Source organism: Diachasma alloeum, unplaced genomic scaffold (assembly GCF_001412515.2).
Source record: "Diachasma alloeum isolate Michigan unplaced genomic scaffold, Dall2.0 Dall_scaffold_00297, whole genome shotgun sequence".
Classification (NCBI taxonomy): Eukaryota; Metazoa; Arthropoda; class Insecta; order Hymenoptera; family Braconidae; genus Diachasma; species Diachasma alloeum.
In genome coordinates this window covers 477,915-495,689 of record NW_021680436.1, presented here as the reverse complement: position 1 = coordinate 495,689, position 17,775 = coordinate 477,915, and the positions used below count along the sequence as shown (strand labels likewise).

The 17,775-nt window shown below is 44.9% G+C and overlaps 2 protein-coding genes across 2 annotated transcripts; one reads left to right on the top strand and one right to left on the bottom strand.

Moving 5' to 3' along the window:
* Positions 1-6,161: 6,161 nt before the first annotated feature.
* LOC107039348 lies at positions 6,162-8,387 on the top strand. The gene has a single exon (XM_015258914.1). It carries the CDS (start codon positions 6,162-6,164, stop codon positions 8,385-8,387), a length of 2,226 nt encoding a protein of 741 aa, XP_015114400.1.
* A 1,910-nt stretch (positions 8,388-10,297) lies between these two features.
* LOC107039347 (golgin subfamily A member 6-like protein 22) lies at positions 10,298-14,432 on the bottom strand. The gene is made up of 6 exons (XM_015258913.1): positions 13,791-14,432; positions 13,217-13,622; positions 11,562-11,859; positions 11,325-11,517; positions 10,606-10,800; positions 10,298-10,387 (listed from the first exon to the last, which is right to left on the bottom strand). Exons 1-6 carry the CDS (start codon positions 14,430-14,432, stop codon positions 10,298-10,300), a joined length of 1,824 nt encoding a protein of 607 aa, XP_015114399.1.
* Between the last annotated feature and the right edge of the window lie 3,343 nt (positions 14,433-17,775).

The window sequence follows — 17,775 nt, the reverse complement described above, 5'->3', positions numbered from 1 at the left end:
CTTCCCCTTACCGCCGCCGAACACAATTACCTTTAATTTCTTCGCATTAATCGTCAACTCCTTCCTCTTCATATATTCTCCCACAAATCCCATCATCAGCCACATCCCCGCTGCATCCTCCGCTAACACGACCATATCGTCGCATACGCCAGCGAAAAGATTTTCATCGCTCCCAGCGGTACTCCTCCCTTCCACCTTTTCCTCAGTTCCTAACCCCCCTCGCTGTCCAGAACTTCCCAGATACCCTATCCCCTACCCTAACCTTGCTCGCCGTCTCCCTGTAAATGTCCTTCACCCTCTCCGTTAGCCCTTCCGAAATCCCTCTGTCCCTCATTAACTCCCATAACACTTTCCTGCTCACCGAGTCAAAAGCCGCCTTCAAATCGATGAAACACGCCACCAACTTTCCTCCCATCTCCCCCACCTGCCTATTCACCAGATAGTTGAGCACGAAGATATAATCTATCGTACCCATTCGTCTCCTGAACCCAGTTTGGTTGTCCGGCACCATCTCCTTTCCCTCCACTTCCCTCTCTAATCTCTTTGTCAACACTGACGCATACGCCTTGTACAGTGTTTACATCAGTGTGAGCCCCTTGTACTCTTCCACCTTCTTACCCTCCCCTTTCTTCACTATTGGGGCCAGCAGCCCATCTTTCCACTCTGCCGGCCAATCTCCACCCTTCCATACACCATTACATATCCTCCACGCTACCCTTTTCATCCCGTCTCCCCCTTCTTTCCAGATCTCATTCTCTATCTCATCCTCTTCTGTCGCCTTTCCCCCTTTCAGCTTCTTTATCGCCACTTCCACCTCCTCATATGATAAATCGTCCTCTCACTCATTCCATCCACCCCTCCTACCCTCTCCTAACACTCACCATTCTACTCCTCCTGACAGCCTCATAAAATAGTCCTTCCATTCTTCCAAACCGATCCTTTCGTTTACCGTCTTCTTTGTTTTCCTCTCCCTATTCACAACCTCCCATACTCTCCCCTCCTCCACTGCCTTCCCCACCACCGCTTCAAACTTTGCCCACTCCTCCTCGTTCTTCCTCAGACATAGCTTATTATAATCCCTTTTCCTAACCCTCTACTCATCCCTCGACACTTTGCCTTTCCTCGCCTGCCTCAGAGTCCTTCTCACTTCTTTCTTATTCTCCTGGCACTCCAAGTCCCACCAGTCCTCCCAACGCTTCCCTTTCCTTTTCATCACGCTCTCTATCCTACTTTTGATCTTCTTCACCCGTTCCCTTACTTCCTTCACCATCTCATCCACCGAACCCTCCCCCCATTCCACCTTTTCTAATTCACTTCTCAGTTTTTCTCTCTCCTCTCTCTCCCAGAAAAATACCTTGGATGACTTCTTACTTCCCTTCGTTCTGGGTCCCCCTGCCCTCGTAGGCTCCTCTCCTTTCACCGTTACCAGCAGTGGGAAGTGATCCGAATCACATTCCTCTCCCACCACCATACTTTCCACTATTCCCCTCCCCCTATCGTCCATCAGTACGTAGTCTATGACCGTCCTATTTACTCCTTCCTCTCTTGTGAACTCTCCCTCCTCATCCCCCTTGTGGTTTCCATTCAAAATCTTCCGTCCCGTTTCGTCCAGCGCTTTCACCAACATTTTTCCCTCTTTATCCACCGCCCTTTTATCCTTAGATCTTCTTGACTCTCTTCCCCCCCTTCATCATCCTCCACCAGTCCCCCTTCCGTCCCCGTCGCTGCATTAAAGTCCCCCCCCCTATCATTATTATCTCCTCTCTCTTTCTCTCCATTTCTTTCTTGACCCTCCCCATTTTCCTGTCCATATCCCTATTTACATATGCCCCTATTACTCGGCATGTTTCCCTCTTCAGTCTTATCTTCCCCTCTATCCACCCCTCCGTCTCTTTTCCTTCCTCCTCCACTCCTTCTCACTCTTCTCCGTCACTCAACTCCTTCCTTATTCCCATCAACATTCCTCCCTTTGCCCTCCCTTTCTTATAATCCCTTGCGGCTAGTTGTACTTTTCACTAGTACCCGTCAGGCAGTCTCTTCTTCACCCTCTTCCAGCCTGCTTTTTCAGTCCAAGTCTTCATTAACACCAAAACGTCCCCTCTCCTCAGCTTCTCCCAAAAGTTTTTGTCTTTCCTTTCTAATCTCCTCATATTCCAAAAAACTATTCTCACTCCCTCCTTTCTTCCCGTTTCAATCCTGCCCCACCTTCCCTACTGACTATTTGATCCTCCCCCACTGGCTGATCGATCAGCTCTGTCTCCATCTCTCCATTATCTACCTCCTCTGTCCTGTTACCCACCCTTCTCTGGCCCCCCCTTCTCACATCCTGCCATTCCTAACCCCTCTCATTCCATAGTTTCTCCGTTCTTTCATCGATAATCCACCTCTCTCTATCAATCCACATCATTCCCTTTCCCACCCTTACTCTTCTCCCTTTCCTTCTTTCTATTCCTTCTACGCGCTCCAGCCTCCACTGCATCCTCCTTTCCATCCACGTTAGATCGTTATCCAACCTCTCTGGCCTACCCCTCAGTTTCGCCCTACCTTCCATCACCTTCCTTTTCTGACTGGGATCCTCCAGCTCCACCACTACTGTCCCCCTCCCTTGCCCATCCTTTCCCCCCAGATTTCTTATTTCCTTCACCCTCACCTTGACCTCCAACACCCCTGTCAGTAGTTCCACAACGTTCCACAGTCTTCCGTCCCCTTCTCCCAGTTCAATCTTTCTCAGCACCAAATTCTTACTTCTCCTCTCTCTTTCCCTTTTTTCCTCCCTCCATTCCAGTTCCCATACTCGTTTTTTCAGTTTTTCATTTTCTCTGCACACCTATCCTCTCCCTCTCCCCCTTCTTCCTCTTTTCCCAACTTTAGTTCCCCCACCATTTTCTCCAGAGCTTCCGCCTTCTCTGCTTTTCTTTCCAGCGCTTCCAACCTCTCCCTTACCTCCGCACCCTCCTACTTTCACTCCTTTCCACCCTTCTTCTTGTTTTTCTCTCCTCCCCCTCCTCCCCGCTCTTCCAATTCGACCGACCTCCTCCTCTTGCTACCTTTGCTATTCTCCGACCTATTTCCCTTCCGCCCGAAACCCTCCCTTTCCACCTTTTTCCATGTCTCCAGAGAAGACAGAGATCTGGTTCTCCCCCCAATAGCCATACCAAGCCTCACCAAGCCTCTCTAGCCTCTCCAAATTCGTGGGTCTCCCTCTCTTTTTCTTCCCCACCTCTGCCCCCCCGCTCCCCTCTTTATCAGAAAGGTCCGACAACTCAATCGAAGACTCATACACGTTCTTATTTTGGCCTCCTCCACTATCCTGCTCATTCCCCTTCCCACTCAAATCTTCCTTATCCTCCTCTCTCGCCCCTCTTTCGTCACCACTACCCGCTCCCCCATTCCCTCTCGCCGGTATCGCCATCGACCTCGACGACACCACCATTGAGCGGAACAAATTACTCATTTCCCTTCCTTATCCTTCTCATCTGCTCTACCGACCTGTCCGGCCGTTAGTTGCCCTTATCACCGCTGCTCTCTATCTATCACTACCTTCCTCCTCCCACACCCTGTCTCCCGCCAAAACAACACCTATCCCCCTCCTGCCCCTTCTCGCCAAGATCAACCTAGCTCTTTCTCCCCTGAAGCCACCGCTAAATATTCCTCCAATCTGTTGTATCACCCTTCACCACCCTCTCTCCCTTACACCAATTCTTCCTACACCGCCTAAGCCCCGCGCTTTCTTCCTTTTCTCCCCCGTTCACTCCGTGCCAAGCTAACCACCAAATCACCCACCACACTTTTAACCCTCCTCCACCTACTCACACCCCAAACACACCACTTTCACACCCCTTCACACACCACTCCTCCCCTCTTCCACCCGTTCCCACCCTTTGCCCACCCACACAACCTCTAAACCTCTTCAAAAGAGCAACAAACCCAAGCACTGTATATACCTGCCACACTCTCCTCGCAGACCGGAAACGGAAGTCCTATTCAAATATATTGTACATAGAATATCAAATAAATAGTATTCAAAGCAATATTATATAAATAATAAAAAGATTTTCAATATAAATAATATTATTTATCGAAAATACTATTGTATATAACAATTTGCATATAACAATAAATACATTTATACATAACTTGGATAGGGGGCGCATGCACGAGCCAGTTCGTGACAGTACTGTTTTTATTTAGCTGTCTGCTTTTTCAACCTTGCAACGCTTTATAATTTATTTTTCTGTCAAATTTTGGTTCATTAATTTAAAGCACATTGTCCTTGACATTTATTGAATGTCAGATCAGATGATCTAATTTTTATGTCTCTTAACCTCTTGTCTTTGCTGTCAAATAAAATAATTCGAACCCACAACATCAATGAGGTTAGGGTGTCATGTCAACACCTCTGCTACCCAAGGGAATGAAAGTGCAATGTGGAATGAAAGTGGGAATGAAAGACAGCAACGAAACAACGAAAAACCCAGTGGGGAGGCCGAGCTTAGCTGCTCTGAGGTTTGGAGAAAGAGCTAGATCCATTGGTACCATCTCTGAATTACCCCCCGCAGACAATCAAACACGCAAGCGTAAGGAGAGGAACGAATCAACACCCCAGGCATACCCAGTAAACTGCTTAAATCCAACACCAAGCTCGACAGAAGTGTGTCAGTTCCAGACGAGAGCTATGTTGACACTCCAAGTAGCAGCAGTGCGGTCGTCAACATGTCTTTAACATCCCTTCTACTTATTCCTGACTTCGAGCATCAAACCTCTGCCCAATCCTTTCAATGGATTGCTGAGAAACTGGTGGACTTGAAAAAATCTCAACAACAACAACAAGATAAGCACCTTGAGGATATTCTCCTAAAAGTCGATCGTAAAATTGATGCTATGGACGCCAGTGTAAAGCTCATCAAAGTTGACACTGAAAGGCTCAAAGAAGACCAACTCACTACGTCAAGAAGAGTAATGAAGCTAGAAAATGATGTCTCTAAGCTTGCCAATAAGGAAAACCCCTTATTGAAGGAGGCCCTGGACCGAATCAAAGCCTTGGAGGATGCTTCTCGGGCACAACTAGTAACTGGGACTGCTTCTGCTCTACATAAGGTAGTTTCAAGACTCTGATTTGCTCTTGATAATCAAATCAGCCTGGCCAGGCGCAATAACATAATTTTCAAAGGATTGGACCCTAGCTCATGTAATGTCGAAGCAGTGAAAAAGCTTTTAATTTCTAACTTCGAGATCTCCCCCAATGCTTTCTCTATCCGGACCATAGGCAAGCAGCAAAATACATTCGTAGTTCAACTGAACTCGTGGAAACCAAAATTATCTATTATGAAAACCAAAAGCACCAAACTTGCTGGCTCTAAAATTTCTACTGTGAATGATCTTACACCAAGAGAAAAACAGGTAGCTTATATGCTCAGAGAGAGAACCAAACTGGAAAGAAACAAAGGTAAAGCAGCAAAAATATTTCGTAATACAATTATCCTGGAGGATGGAGTCATTTCTTGGGATCCCGTGAGCAACAACCTTGTCTTCAAGCCTAATGAACAGTCGGCAAATCACATGGACATCTTGGACCATGTCCGTCCTGTTGACTATCCGCCAAGTGATTCCTCTGATCCACCAAAAAATGCAAAAAACGAAGCAGCCAGCACGTTGACAACCCTATAGCACTCTTCTGGAACTGTAAAGGTATAACTAAACTCGGTAACTTGTCCGCTAAATCTTATCCATTCTTCATTGGTCTATCAGAAACTTGGTTCCGCTTTATCCCATCCTATCTCACCCCTTGGTCTTCGAATTATACCTGCCATTGGGCAGTAGCAACTAGAGAAGCATCAGTAGGCAGAGGCAGTGGAGGCCTGGCTGTCCTAGTCAATAAAAATTTCGAATCTTCCCTGCTCTTCACCTCCCAATGGTGGATTTTTACAAAAATAAGGTTCTGCAACTCACATATCATCATCGAGCTCATCTACCTCACTCCAACCACAGATATTCTCTCCACACTCGAATTCCTCCACCCAGTCATCTCCAACTGCTAAGCTTCCTATAGGAACAAGCCTATTTTTCTAGGTGGTGACTTTAATTGCAGAGTTGCGCATCTGGATAAAGCAATCCCCCAGGAACTTCTGTACTGTACGGTACTCAGCCCCACTAGGAAATCCATGGATGTAGGCACTCCTAGCCATAAGATCAGATGTAATTTATTGTTGAGCTTCATATCAGACAATGACTTTGTCGTCCTCAACGGTCGCACTCCTGGGGATCTAGAAGGCTGCTTTTCATTCTGCGGGTCACAGGGCCTGAACAAGGTTGATTTTGTCTGGGGTAACTGTGAAGCGATCAGCAAAGTAAATTCTCTGAGAGTCAACGATGTCTCCTTCCAATCTGATCACTTCCCACTTTGCCTAGAACTTCTTGCTCCGAAACCCCACAGACTCAATGGATACTCCACTCCGCAATCCTCTCCTCGCGATCCACCAAGTCCCCAGTCTGCCTACACCCTCAGGTGGGAACAGGACCTGTTGTTACCGTACACCGCTGCTTTGAGATCTTTGCCCAACCTCCGGCTAGCCAACTCGCTGAATGAACCCACAACCCTCTACGACACGCTATGCACTGCGATCTCAGAGGCAGCTGCAGACTGTGGCATGGTAGAAAGGAGATGTCTCAAGCCCACCAAGGGTCTCCAGTCTATTCATCATCGATGGGAAGATTCAGAGATCAAGGCACTAAAAAACTCAGCGAATAGAGCACAACGAACCCTTCGCAGGAAAAAATTCGACCCTGAGTCAGTGGCAAAGTTTCATCAACTTGTCAAAGAGTACAGATTATGTAGAAAAAGAAAAATCAATGTACACCATAGAACTCTGAAGAACCGCATGACCAACGTGAAAAAGTCAGGAGAATTCTGGAGCACGGTGAAGAGTATCCGCTCTTCTACCTTCACTCCAAATGGGGTCTCTAAGGATAAGTGGAAACAATTCTACACTGGCATATACCCTCCAAGGACTTTCTCGGATCCTCTCATTTCGGACATCGCAGATTCGTTCTTAGACACAGACATAAGCCACGGAGAAGTGGTTCGTGCTCTCAAGAACAGCAAATGTGTCAAGGCTCCTGGTCCAGACGGTATTACCAATAAATTTCTTAAAAACCTCCCCCAGGAATGGGTGGTGATTGTGGCAAAACTACAGAAAAACGCCTGGAAAGAAGAAAAAATACCAGTCACATGGCCCAGTGCAGCATTAGCAATACTCTTCAAGAAAGGCGACCCCAGCGACCCTCTATATTACCGTGGTATTGCACTTACTAACAACATCCTCAAGTTATATACCGGAATTCTACACTCTCACCTAGAGACCTGGTTGAACTCACAGGGCATTCTGCCTGAAGAGCAGGCTGGCTTTCGCTGTGGGAGAAGCTGTCTTGATCAATCCTTCTCACTCTTCACTGCAGTGCAGTCAAAAATGAGGCTTTCAGGTAGCACAATCTACCTCATTTTCATGGACTTTCGTCGAGCCTTCGACTCGGTCCCTCACCACCTACTTTGGAAGAAACTTGGATCCATGAAAGTGAGTGGGAAGATCCTCAGAGTACTGGCCAATATCTATGACAACGCAGCAGTTAGAGTTCGCCTGGGATCAGAGTACACTCACAACTTGGGGGTAACAGAAGGAGTCCTTCAAGGGGACAAACTAAGCTCACTCCTATTCATCACTTACATCGCAGACTTCATAGAATTCCACAAGAGAAAGAACATAGAAGGGTTTGACATACATGGAAGAAATCTCAGAGCTCTGCTGTATGCAGATGAAACAGTACACTTTGCCAGATCTCTATCTGATGCTAGATACAACCTGAAATGCCTCTCGGAGTATTTTGATGCCAATGGGTTGATTGTGCACACTGGAAAAACCGACATTATGGTCTGCCGACCTTCTGGCAGAATTAGATCATTCGAAAAATCATCTTTTTTGTACAAAGGTCTTCCAGTCAAAACAGCGAAGCAATATACCTATCTAGGTACAACCCTAGAAAGTGCAATGAATGGCAGACAAGCAGCCAGTGCAGCTATGCAGAAGACGAGAATAGCAATCGGAACAGCCAACTCGATTCTTAGACGTTCCAAAGGAGATGACTGGCACTCCAGGATCAAGCTCTTCGACAGTTTGGTGTCTGCCACTCTGCTATATGGAATCCAAACCTGGGAAATAGATCATCTAGATGAAATAGAAAGGATTCCAACTGACTACTTCAAACGCATTTTCCTCCTGCCTAGAAATACTCCTGGATATCTGATCAGATTCGAGTTAGGCACTCATCCTCTAGCCTTACGTGCTCTGCTCTCCATGTGGGACTGGGTCCACGTGCTGAAAATGAACCAGTAAAGACGGCCCTACATCTGCTTACTTGAATTAATCCGTCTTTCTCGTGCTGCATCCTACAAAGCTGAGTTCAATTGGGTAGTACGAGTGGACACAATTTTTTCCTCAATAGGGTTTCATTCGATGTTTGACCACCTAGATCCAAACTACTGGCTTGGACAAAGACAAAACTTCCTGGATGCTCTGTCGCTCAAGCTAAGAGCCAACGACTATGGTAATTACTTGTGCTCCAGTTCAGCTCAAGTTCAACTGATACGAAGCAGTGGGGATGGTGCTGGCAATTACCTTTTCTGGAGAGGTGGTATCCACGCCACTAGAATTGCCATGCAACTGAGACTAGCTAACAATTTTGTTTGTGGAATTACCCACAAAGGTTCAACTTATAAGCTAACCCCTGCATCACCGTGCCGCTACTGCTGCTTGAACGCACTGGAGACCATTGAACACCTCATACTGCACTGGCCAGTGGAAAGGGCCCAAAGAGGAAAGCACCTTGGTGCTCTAATAGCTGACATACCTGAAGAAATCCACTTTCTGAGAATCCTGTCTATCCCCACTCGCAAACACCTATTTTTTTCCTTTTTAACTTTATATCCGAAGTCCTCAGTACCAGACCAATACTCCCTGACACGCTCTTCTCAGCCTGAATAATCCTCAAATCCCCGGGCTACCGGCACACAGACACGCTGCTCTCAAACGTTCATTTTTTCTCACTGCAACTCAATTCTGTGCTATTCTTTGCTATTTTATTTTATTCAACGTGCTGCTCTTACTAACTAACTGATTTTATTTGCTAACAGGATCTGATTCTTACTCTGCTTGCTGTATCCCGCATTACTATGCTTTATTATTGGTGTCAATTTGAAGTTACTTTTGTTACTGGTTCTGCAAACCTAACAGCTTCTTATTTTTCATCATCTTTTGTGAACATACTTTTAGCGCATACCCTCTTGCTATAAGAGATTCTTGTAATTTTCTCATAAAGCAATAAATCTACACATACATACATAACTTCGATATATATATATACATATAGATAATATACTTTCATTCAACTAACGGACTTTTGATCGGTTTCCGTCACCGTTATAATTTCTTACATTTTCTCTTCTTTAGCCTAACTTACCACTAACTTAAACCTATCTTATCCTATCCCCAACTACTATGTCTTCTCTCTCCCTCTCTGTGCCTCTTATTCCCTGGCTAATTTCCTTCTCTCTCCTCTCACCGCCCGGGCCAACGCTTCCGGTTTCGTGGCTTTTCCATTTCCATCAATCACATATCCCGTTCCCCGCGTTCCCGCCCGTTTCTTCTCTCTTCCCTTCTCTTCTCATTTCCAGTTTTCTCAGCCAACTCGCGCCTCTTCCATTTTCACTCAACAAATCGCAATACCTTCTCTCCTAACGCTCTATTCCACTCACTATCCGGCTCATCAGTACACCTTTCAACCATATGTTCCCACGTCTCCTCTTCCCCCCCCCACACACTCTGCATACCCTCTTCGACTCATCCTTCCAATAGTCCGCTTCCAGCATCCCCCCCTTCCCTAAATTTGAACATCCTCTGCCACTTTTCCTCCTTTTTCACCGGCACCTGGTCCGTCGATCTGGTGAACTTGTACCACCTGTTGTATCTGGACTCCATGATTTTTCCCCACCGCACCTCCCTCTCCTTTCGTTTCATTTCCCCCTCTATTTCCTCCCATTGATCCCTCTCTCTCATCCTCCATTCATCCTTGGCACTCTTCCTCAGTCTTCTCCCATTTACTCAACTTGCATCGATACTCACACTCTCTTCTCTCGAATTCCCTCAGACACTCCTTAACCAATACATTCCCATCCCCGTTTCACATTTTCCACTCAAAGCCCCACGCTCTTTTCCTCATCCTCGCCATCAAACTGTTCCTACAGATCTCATCCCTCACCATATAACCTGGACATTGCCTGCTCACTCCAAATACCTACTTCATAAACTTCTCCTCCATAGCTTCCATTCTTCTGCACCTGTTCCATCCCCACAATTCCACCCCATAACACATCGTCGTCCATACCAATGCATCAAACAACCACAATCTTGTCCTCCAGTCATTCCTAAACCTTTTCTTCCCAATCGCCCACACTTTCCCCATCATCCTGCCCGCCGCTTTCCCTCTCATCTTTATATGCAACTCGTCACTTCCGTTCCTCACCAGCCAGCATCCCAAGTAACAGAATTCACTCACTTCATTCACTTCCTGTCCATTCATCCTCCACAATCTCTCTACCATCCACGTCCTCTTCCTCTTTCCACACTCCATCATCTTCGTCTTCCTCACATTCACTACCAGATCCTTTTCCTTCACGTACTGCTCAAACTCTAGTATCACCCTCCTTTCCTCTTTCTCTGCATCCGCTCTTCCAAATCCGACAATAACAGGCTAAAAAGAATCGGACTGAGCGAACATCCCTGTCTCAGTCCTCTGTCCGTCCAAAACTCCTCTCCTATTGCCCCTCCCGCCTTTACCCTACCTATTGTCTCTCTGAAAGCTTCCTTAATACTCTCTATCTCTCTCTCGTCTATCCCTCTCTCTAAGATTGTATCCCCCAGGAATCCCCTATGCACACTGTCAAATGCCGCCTTAAAGTCGACAAATAAGGCAAACAAACTCCCTCCTTTTTGCTGGACCGCCCTGTTCACGAAGAATTTGAGCACGAATATATCCTCCATCGTACCCATTTCCGTCCTGAATTCTGCCTGATTATGGCGGATTATCCCTTTTGCTTTCGTCTCCTCTTCCAGCCTTCCTCAAAATTTCCATATAAATTTTATATGATGTCGGCATTAGGGTCACCCCCCGATAATGATCCACTCTGTTCCCCTCCCCTTTTTCTGCACCGACGCGACCAACCACACTTTTCACTCCTCCGGCCACCCTTCACCACTACATACTTTCCAACATACCTTCCATATCGCTCTGGTTACCTTTCCTCCCCCCCATTTGAACACTTCATTCTCCAACTCATCAACTGCAGACGACTTCCCCATTTTCAGCTTCCTCACCACACTTCTTCCATACTCGGCTCGCCAACACTCTCCACTTCCACTCTCCTCCTTCCATGTCCCACCACCCTTCGATCCACTCCTCCAAGCAGTTCTGCAAAATAATGTGATCATTCAGTCATTCCAATTCTGTCATACCCTCCTTTCTTCCTCTTTGTCTCCCTGTTTACAACCTCCCATTCCCGCCCCTCCCTCACTGCTTCTTCCACCTCCTGCTCATATCTTTTCCTTTCCTCCTCCTTCTTTGCCTTCAGCATGGATTGAAATTTCTTCCTTTCCTCGTTCCATTCATCCTTACCCACCACTCCCTCCCTCCATTCTTTCGTCTTCGCTTTCACGCTTTTCTTTGCTTCCACACATTCATCTTCCCACCACCCGCTCTTCTTCTTCTCCTCTGACAACTCCAATGCCATCTTCATCGTTGCATTCTCGACTCCTGCCCGCACTCCCCTTAAAATATCATTCACGCCTTACCCTCCACATCCCCCGCATTCCATTCACTCATACACTCATTAAACATCATGCTTCCTCTCTCCCCATACTTGGCTATTGTCGGGGTCCTTCTTCTGCCCCCTCTCCCCTCCTCGACAGACCTTCCTCGCTTCTCTTCCCCTCTTCCACTCTCACTCCGTAGGCGCATGGCCACCCCAAAATGATCCTGGCTCGTTTCCCACATTCATACTCCTTACAAATTTCCTCGCTCTCTCATCCCCTAATACATAATCAATCACAGTTTCTCCCCTTCTTGCAAAAGTGATCTCTCCATTCTCATCCCCCTCCGTATTCCCATTTAAGATAAACCATCCCCTCTGTGCCATGCATTCCAGTAGCTTCTCCCCCTGTTCATCTGCCTCCTGTCTTACCTGCTTCAATGCTCTTCTGCAGTAAACTACATCCTCATCCCACAACTCCCCTCCTCTTTCCCCTGTCCACGCATTACAATCCCTTCCCTATTAATATTAACCTTTCGTTTTTGATATCCATCCACTTTTCTATTTCCTCAATTCCTTCGCTCACCCCCCTCTCCGGATACACTCCCACTACCACCACTTTCACACCACCTAACCACACCTCTCTCATGGTCACTCCTCTCACCCCTCCGCATAGTTCTTCCCCCTTCTTTCCTTCTCTGTCGTCATGCTTTCCTTCACCCCTGACAGGAGCCCCCCATTCCCCTCCCTTTCCTGAAATCTTTCGTCGCTTCCTGCACTCTCCACACGTACCCCTTTGGCGCCCTTCCCTTCACTCCTTTCCATCCTTCCGCATTTAACCACGTCTCGCTTAGCATAATTACGTCCCACTTCCCTATATATTCCCAGAAACATTTATTTTTGTTCATTAAGCCCGCCACATTCCAAAACAGCACGCTGCACTCTACTTCTTGCGTCTCTCGCATCCTTCCTCTCTTTCCCCTCCCCTTGTCCCCTTTCCCAAACCTTCCTTGACGATATAATCCCCCCGAAACCCCACCCCCGCCGACGTCGGTGGCCGAAGCGGCTAGGTGCGAGCCTAGTGTGCGAAAGGTTGTGAGTTCGATTCCCTGTGGAACCGAGTTTTTCAACCGGAGACTCCGGCGAGCGGGAAGTCGCTAATATAATGACCGCCTGTACCGGCATGGGTTTTCTGTGGTTTCCCATGCTACTCCTGTGTTCTATAGGAGTGCGAATGCGGTGCAGTGTAGAAGCCACAGCCGCATGCATAGGGTTGGATAGGGCCGATTAGCCAATCAGAGGGCAGAAATGGCCGGAATATAAAAAAAAAAAAAACCCACCCCCGATGCGGCGCCGGTATACCTTCACTCCTCCTCGTTCTCCTAAGATTCCCTCGTTGTACCTCCTGGAGACCTCCCTCCAGCTTTACTAGGTCATCACTCTCCCAATCCCACCTCCATTCTTCTCCATTCACCCACACCTGTTCCCCCCTATTCCTCACCATATTCCCTTTCTCCCTTTCCTTTCTCACTCTCTTCTCCATCATCCATCTCATTCTTCTTTCGTCCCACGTTAGATCACCATCTATTCTTTCCTGTCTCCCTCTCAGCTCCCTCTTGCCCAGCATCACTTCTCTCTTCATCTCCACACTCGCTAGCCTCGCCCACACTATCACACCCGACCCTCTACCCGCATCATTACCAATTCTCCTTGTTTCTTCCACATCACCCCTCACTCCAAACATTCCCAGCAATCTCTCCACCTCTTCCTGCCCATTTGCGCTTTCCACTTTCATCCCTCTCACTATAATATTTCTTCTCCATTTCTCTCTTTCCTCCCTTTCCGCTCTCTCCCCCAGAGTCCTCATCCTCCTGTATCACTCTACTCCATTCATCCCCTCCCTTCCCTCCTCGTTCCTTTTTTTCCTCTCTCTTACCTCTAGTGCTCTCATTCTCTCTTCCATTCGTCTCATCTCCCCCTTCCGCTCTTCTTCCCTCATCACTGCTCTCACTTCCATGCTCTCAATTTTCTCCCACAACTCTCTACTGTCTTCTATCCACGCATTCTCCCATTCACCCAACTTCACTCGCATACTTTCCACCTCGCTCTTCGTCTCACTTCCCTGCCTCTGCACCGCTTCCAGTTTCGCCAACATCTCACCCTTCAGTCCCGAAATCAACACCGCCAGATCCTGCAACTCTATTTTCTCCTTCTCTCCCTTCTCTGGTGTCCTCTTCGTTTTTTTACTTCTCCGGAAAATATCTCTAAGACCTCCTCCTACTTCCTCCCCTTGCTGTTCCCTTTCTCTCTTCCTTCTCTCCTCGCCCCCCGTTTCCACTTCACTTCCTGAACTGGTCATTCTCCAGACCTCGAGACTCGAAAATGCCGCGTGTCGCTGCCCTTCCATCCTCAACTTCTCCACATTCGTCTTTCTTCCCCTCCACCCATCCATACCTCCACTTTCATTCACATCCATACCAATCCTCCTTCTCCCCAACATCTTCGGCATACTCCATACCTCTGCCTCATTCGCTGATTCCTTCTCACTCTCCTCTATCTCCTCTCCTCTTCCACTCATTTCCTCCTTCGTTCTCCTTACCACACATACAGAAAACACCAGTTCAGACCCAGAGCCTCTCCCTCCTTCTTCTTTTCTCGCGCCTGTCTACTCTCCCTGCTTTACCGACTACCAATTGCCCCAGTTCCCTTTCTCGCCACCACTCACTCGTGCCTCTCCTTTGCTCTTTCTCACACCAGCAATCACTCCTTTGCCGCTCTTTCTCACGCACACACTCGTACTTCCCTTCACCACACTCACCACCACATGCACCTTTCCACTCTCCTTTTTCCTAACCTCTCACACCCTCACTCACACTTTACTCATCCACTCTTCTCACTCACTCTCTCCCGCCCACTTTTTTAATACTCTCGCCTCCCCTTATTATATATATATATATAATTTGATAAATAAATTCATAATTCCCATTTATCTATTATATAATCAATTGAACGTCTTTTGCATAATTTGAAAACTTCTTTTCTCATACAAATTATTGAAACCAAAGATAAAAATTTAATTTTCAGTCACACATTTCTTCTCTTTTATATGAAAATTGTTCAAAAGAATCATGCGTAAGCAAAAAATACAACGCACGCAAGAAGAAGAGAAAGAATTTCAAAAGATGAAATGCCAAAGAAGAACTGCTCAACAACGTGCATATTATCAAAGAAAAAAGAAAGAGAGAATAAGCATCGAATATGATGTCTCAAATGATCAAAAGAATAATAATCACATCGTTTTGAATGTCGATCTACGTCCAGAAAATATCAATGAAAGACTAGATTCTCCCAATAACCATTCATTTAATCAACATTCTAGATCTCATCCTTCAAATATTCGTGATATTTCGATTTTAGATATTGAAGAACATTACATTGGACCAATGAATGTTTCATGCGACCATTGTAATGCAATGCATTTTAGTGCTGAAAAAGTACCTGATAAAAATAACTCTTTTAACGATTGTTGTAGTCATGGCGAGGTTGCCATTGATCCTTTACCTGATCCGCCTGTCATTTTACAAGAATTATTCAGTGGTAATCATGAAGAATCCAAAAGATTTCTTGAGCCTATTCGATACTATAACAATTGTTTTGCTTTCGCTTCATTCAATGCTAATTTAGTCAACTTCGATAATAGGCGCCCTGGACCATATTGTTTTAAAATACATGGTCAAATTTATTATCAAATTAATAGGTCATTATATAATTCTGCAGATGAAAAACCTTCTTATGGACAACGTTTCATTGTTGATCAGAGTGAAGCTACAGATATTCAATATGAGCAATATTCTTCACTGAATAAAGAAGTTCTCACAGCAATAGATAATGCGTTTCGGGAATGCAATCCACATGCTAAATCCTACCGAATGATGCATGAAGAAATACAAAAAAAATAATAGATAATAAATTGCAAAATGAAACTGAAATGTAATTATTATTTTCATTGAAACCTGGAATGGATAGACGACATTATAATTTCCAAAGAGTGAATGAAGTAGCTGCTATTTTCACGACAAATGCTGATGGTGAAATTCCAGATGCTAATGTTACAATATATAATAAACGTGAGAAACGACTTCAGTACATAAGTTCTTTGTACGAATATGTTGAAGCTTGGATTTACTCATTATTTTATCCACATGGTTCTAAAGGTTGGCATGATAAAATATCATGTGTTACGAAAAATCATCGAATCTCACAAGCTCAATACATTAAGTATCGAATGGCAACACGAGAAAATATTTTCTTAATGGGCGGAAGATTATTTAAACAATGGATTGTTGATAGTTATGTAAAAGTGGGACAAGACAGAATAAATTTCTGCAAACAGGATCAGAAAAAGCTTCGTGCTGATACTTATCAAGGATTAATTGATTATTTACAACACAGCCGAAAATACGAAAAATCATGTAGGGAAAATATTAATCCTTCTATCATCATTCACAGGATCTCCACGAAATATGTTGCAAAATTATCAAGATGCAATGGCAACCGTATGCAAATATGGGAAATCTGATTTGTTTATAACAATGACTGTAATCTAAATTGGAGAGAAATAAGAGAAAATCTTTTAAAGAATCAAACACCAGATATTGTTTCACGTGTTTTCGACATTAAGAAAGATGAATTAATCAAAATTATCACAAAAGAAAAACGATTTGGTGAAGTACTTGCATATGTTTATTTAATCGAATATCAGAAACGTCGATTACCCCATTGTCATCTATTATTAACATTGAAACAGCATTGGAAGATAACTACCCCTGACATTGTTGATAAATATATCTCAGCTGAAATTCCAAATCTTCAAGAAGATAGAATCCTTCACAATATAGTATTAAAACAAATGATACATGGACCATGCGGAAACAGGTGTAAGAACGATGAAGGTAAATGTACAAAAAAATTTCCTAAAAATTTCCAAGAACACTCATCAATGGATGAAAATGGATATCCCTACTATCGTCGATGAAACACAGGTGTTTACACTCGCTTTAATGGTGAACAAACTGATGATCAATACGTTGTTCCATACAATCCAAAATTATTAAAATTATTAAATTGTCACATCAACATTGAAGTCATTACTAGCATCAAATCAGTTAATTACTTATACAAATACATTTATAAAGGACATGATGCAGCAGCCGTCATGATCACAGATAGAAATAATAATGAGAGTACCATTGATCGTGATGAAATTCGTAATTATCTCGAGACTCGATACGTAGGTCTCGTTGAAACCTGTGATCCAATTTTTGGACGGCCATTGCAACATAAGAGTCATGCAGTTATTCGCTTACCAATACATCTACCCGGTCAACATACTGTAACTATTGACGGTGCAGCCAATGACGATTCTATAAGAACAGCATTAGAGAAACAAATATGTTAATTGATTATTTAGCTCTGAATATGCGCGATCCTGAGGCAAAACAGTATACATATTCAGAAATTCCATCTTATTATGTATTAAAAAAAATAGCAAATTCGAATATATCAAGATGGGAAAAACGACAGGCACATTTTAATGTCACTAGCGGTGCTCGCGGCCGCAAGCGGCCGCTAGTTAGTGCAGGTTTTCATGAGTTCCAAAATGCGAATCTCCATGAAAATCCTTATAAAAAATAATCCGCCATTGTTCATTTCGAAACAGCTCCGCAATTCAAATGAATTTTCTCGTTGAAGCTATAAACTGAGCATATAATTCTGTGTGTACATGATTTTTAACAGTATTTCNAGCTATAAACTAAGCATATAATTCTGTGTATACATGATTTTTCACAGTATTTGATTCTCTCTGGCTTCCTAGATAGATTTTCAGAGAGTCCCATGAACGAACACGTGATAATGCTACA

Excerpts from the sequence above, each read along its gene's own strand:
- LOC107039348 (XM_015258914.1), top strand. The coding sequence starts at position 6,162 with ATGGATGTAGGCACTCCTAGCCATAAGATCAGATGTAATTTATTGTTG.
- LOC107039347 (XM_015258913.1), bottom strand. The coding sequence starts at position 14,432 with ATGAGTGGAAGAGGAGAGGAGATAGAGGAGAGTGAGAAGGAATCAGCG. Across the intron at positions 11,518-11,561 it reads ACAAAGAGGAAGAAAGGAGG|AACTGCTTGGAGGAGTGGAT; the intron begins GTATGACAGAAT and ends ATTATTTTGCAG. Across the intron at positions 10,801-11,324 it reads TAACCAGAGCGATATGGAAG|CCTGTTATTGTCGGATTTGG; the intron begins GTATGTTGGAAA and ends GATTCTTTTTAG.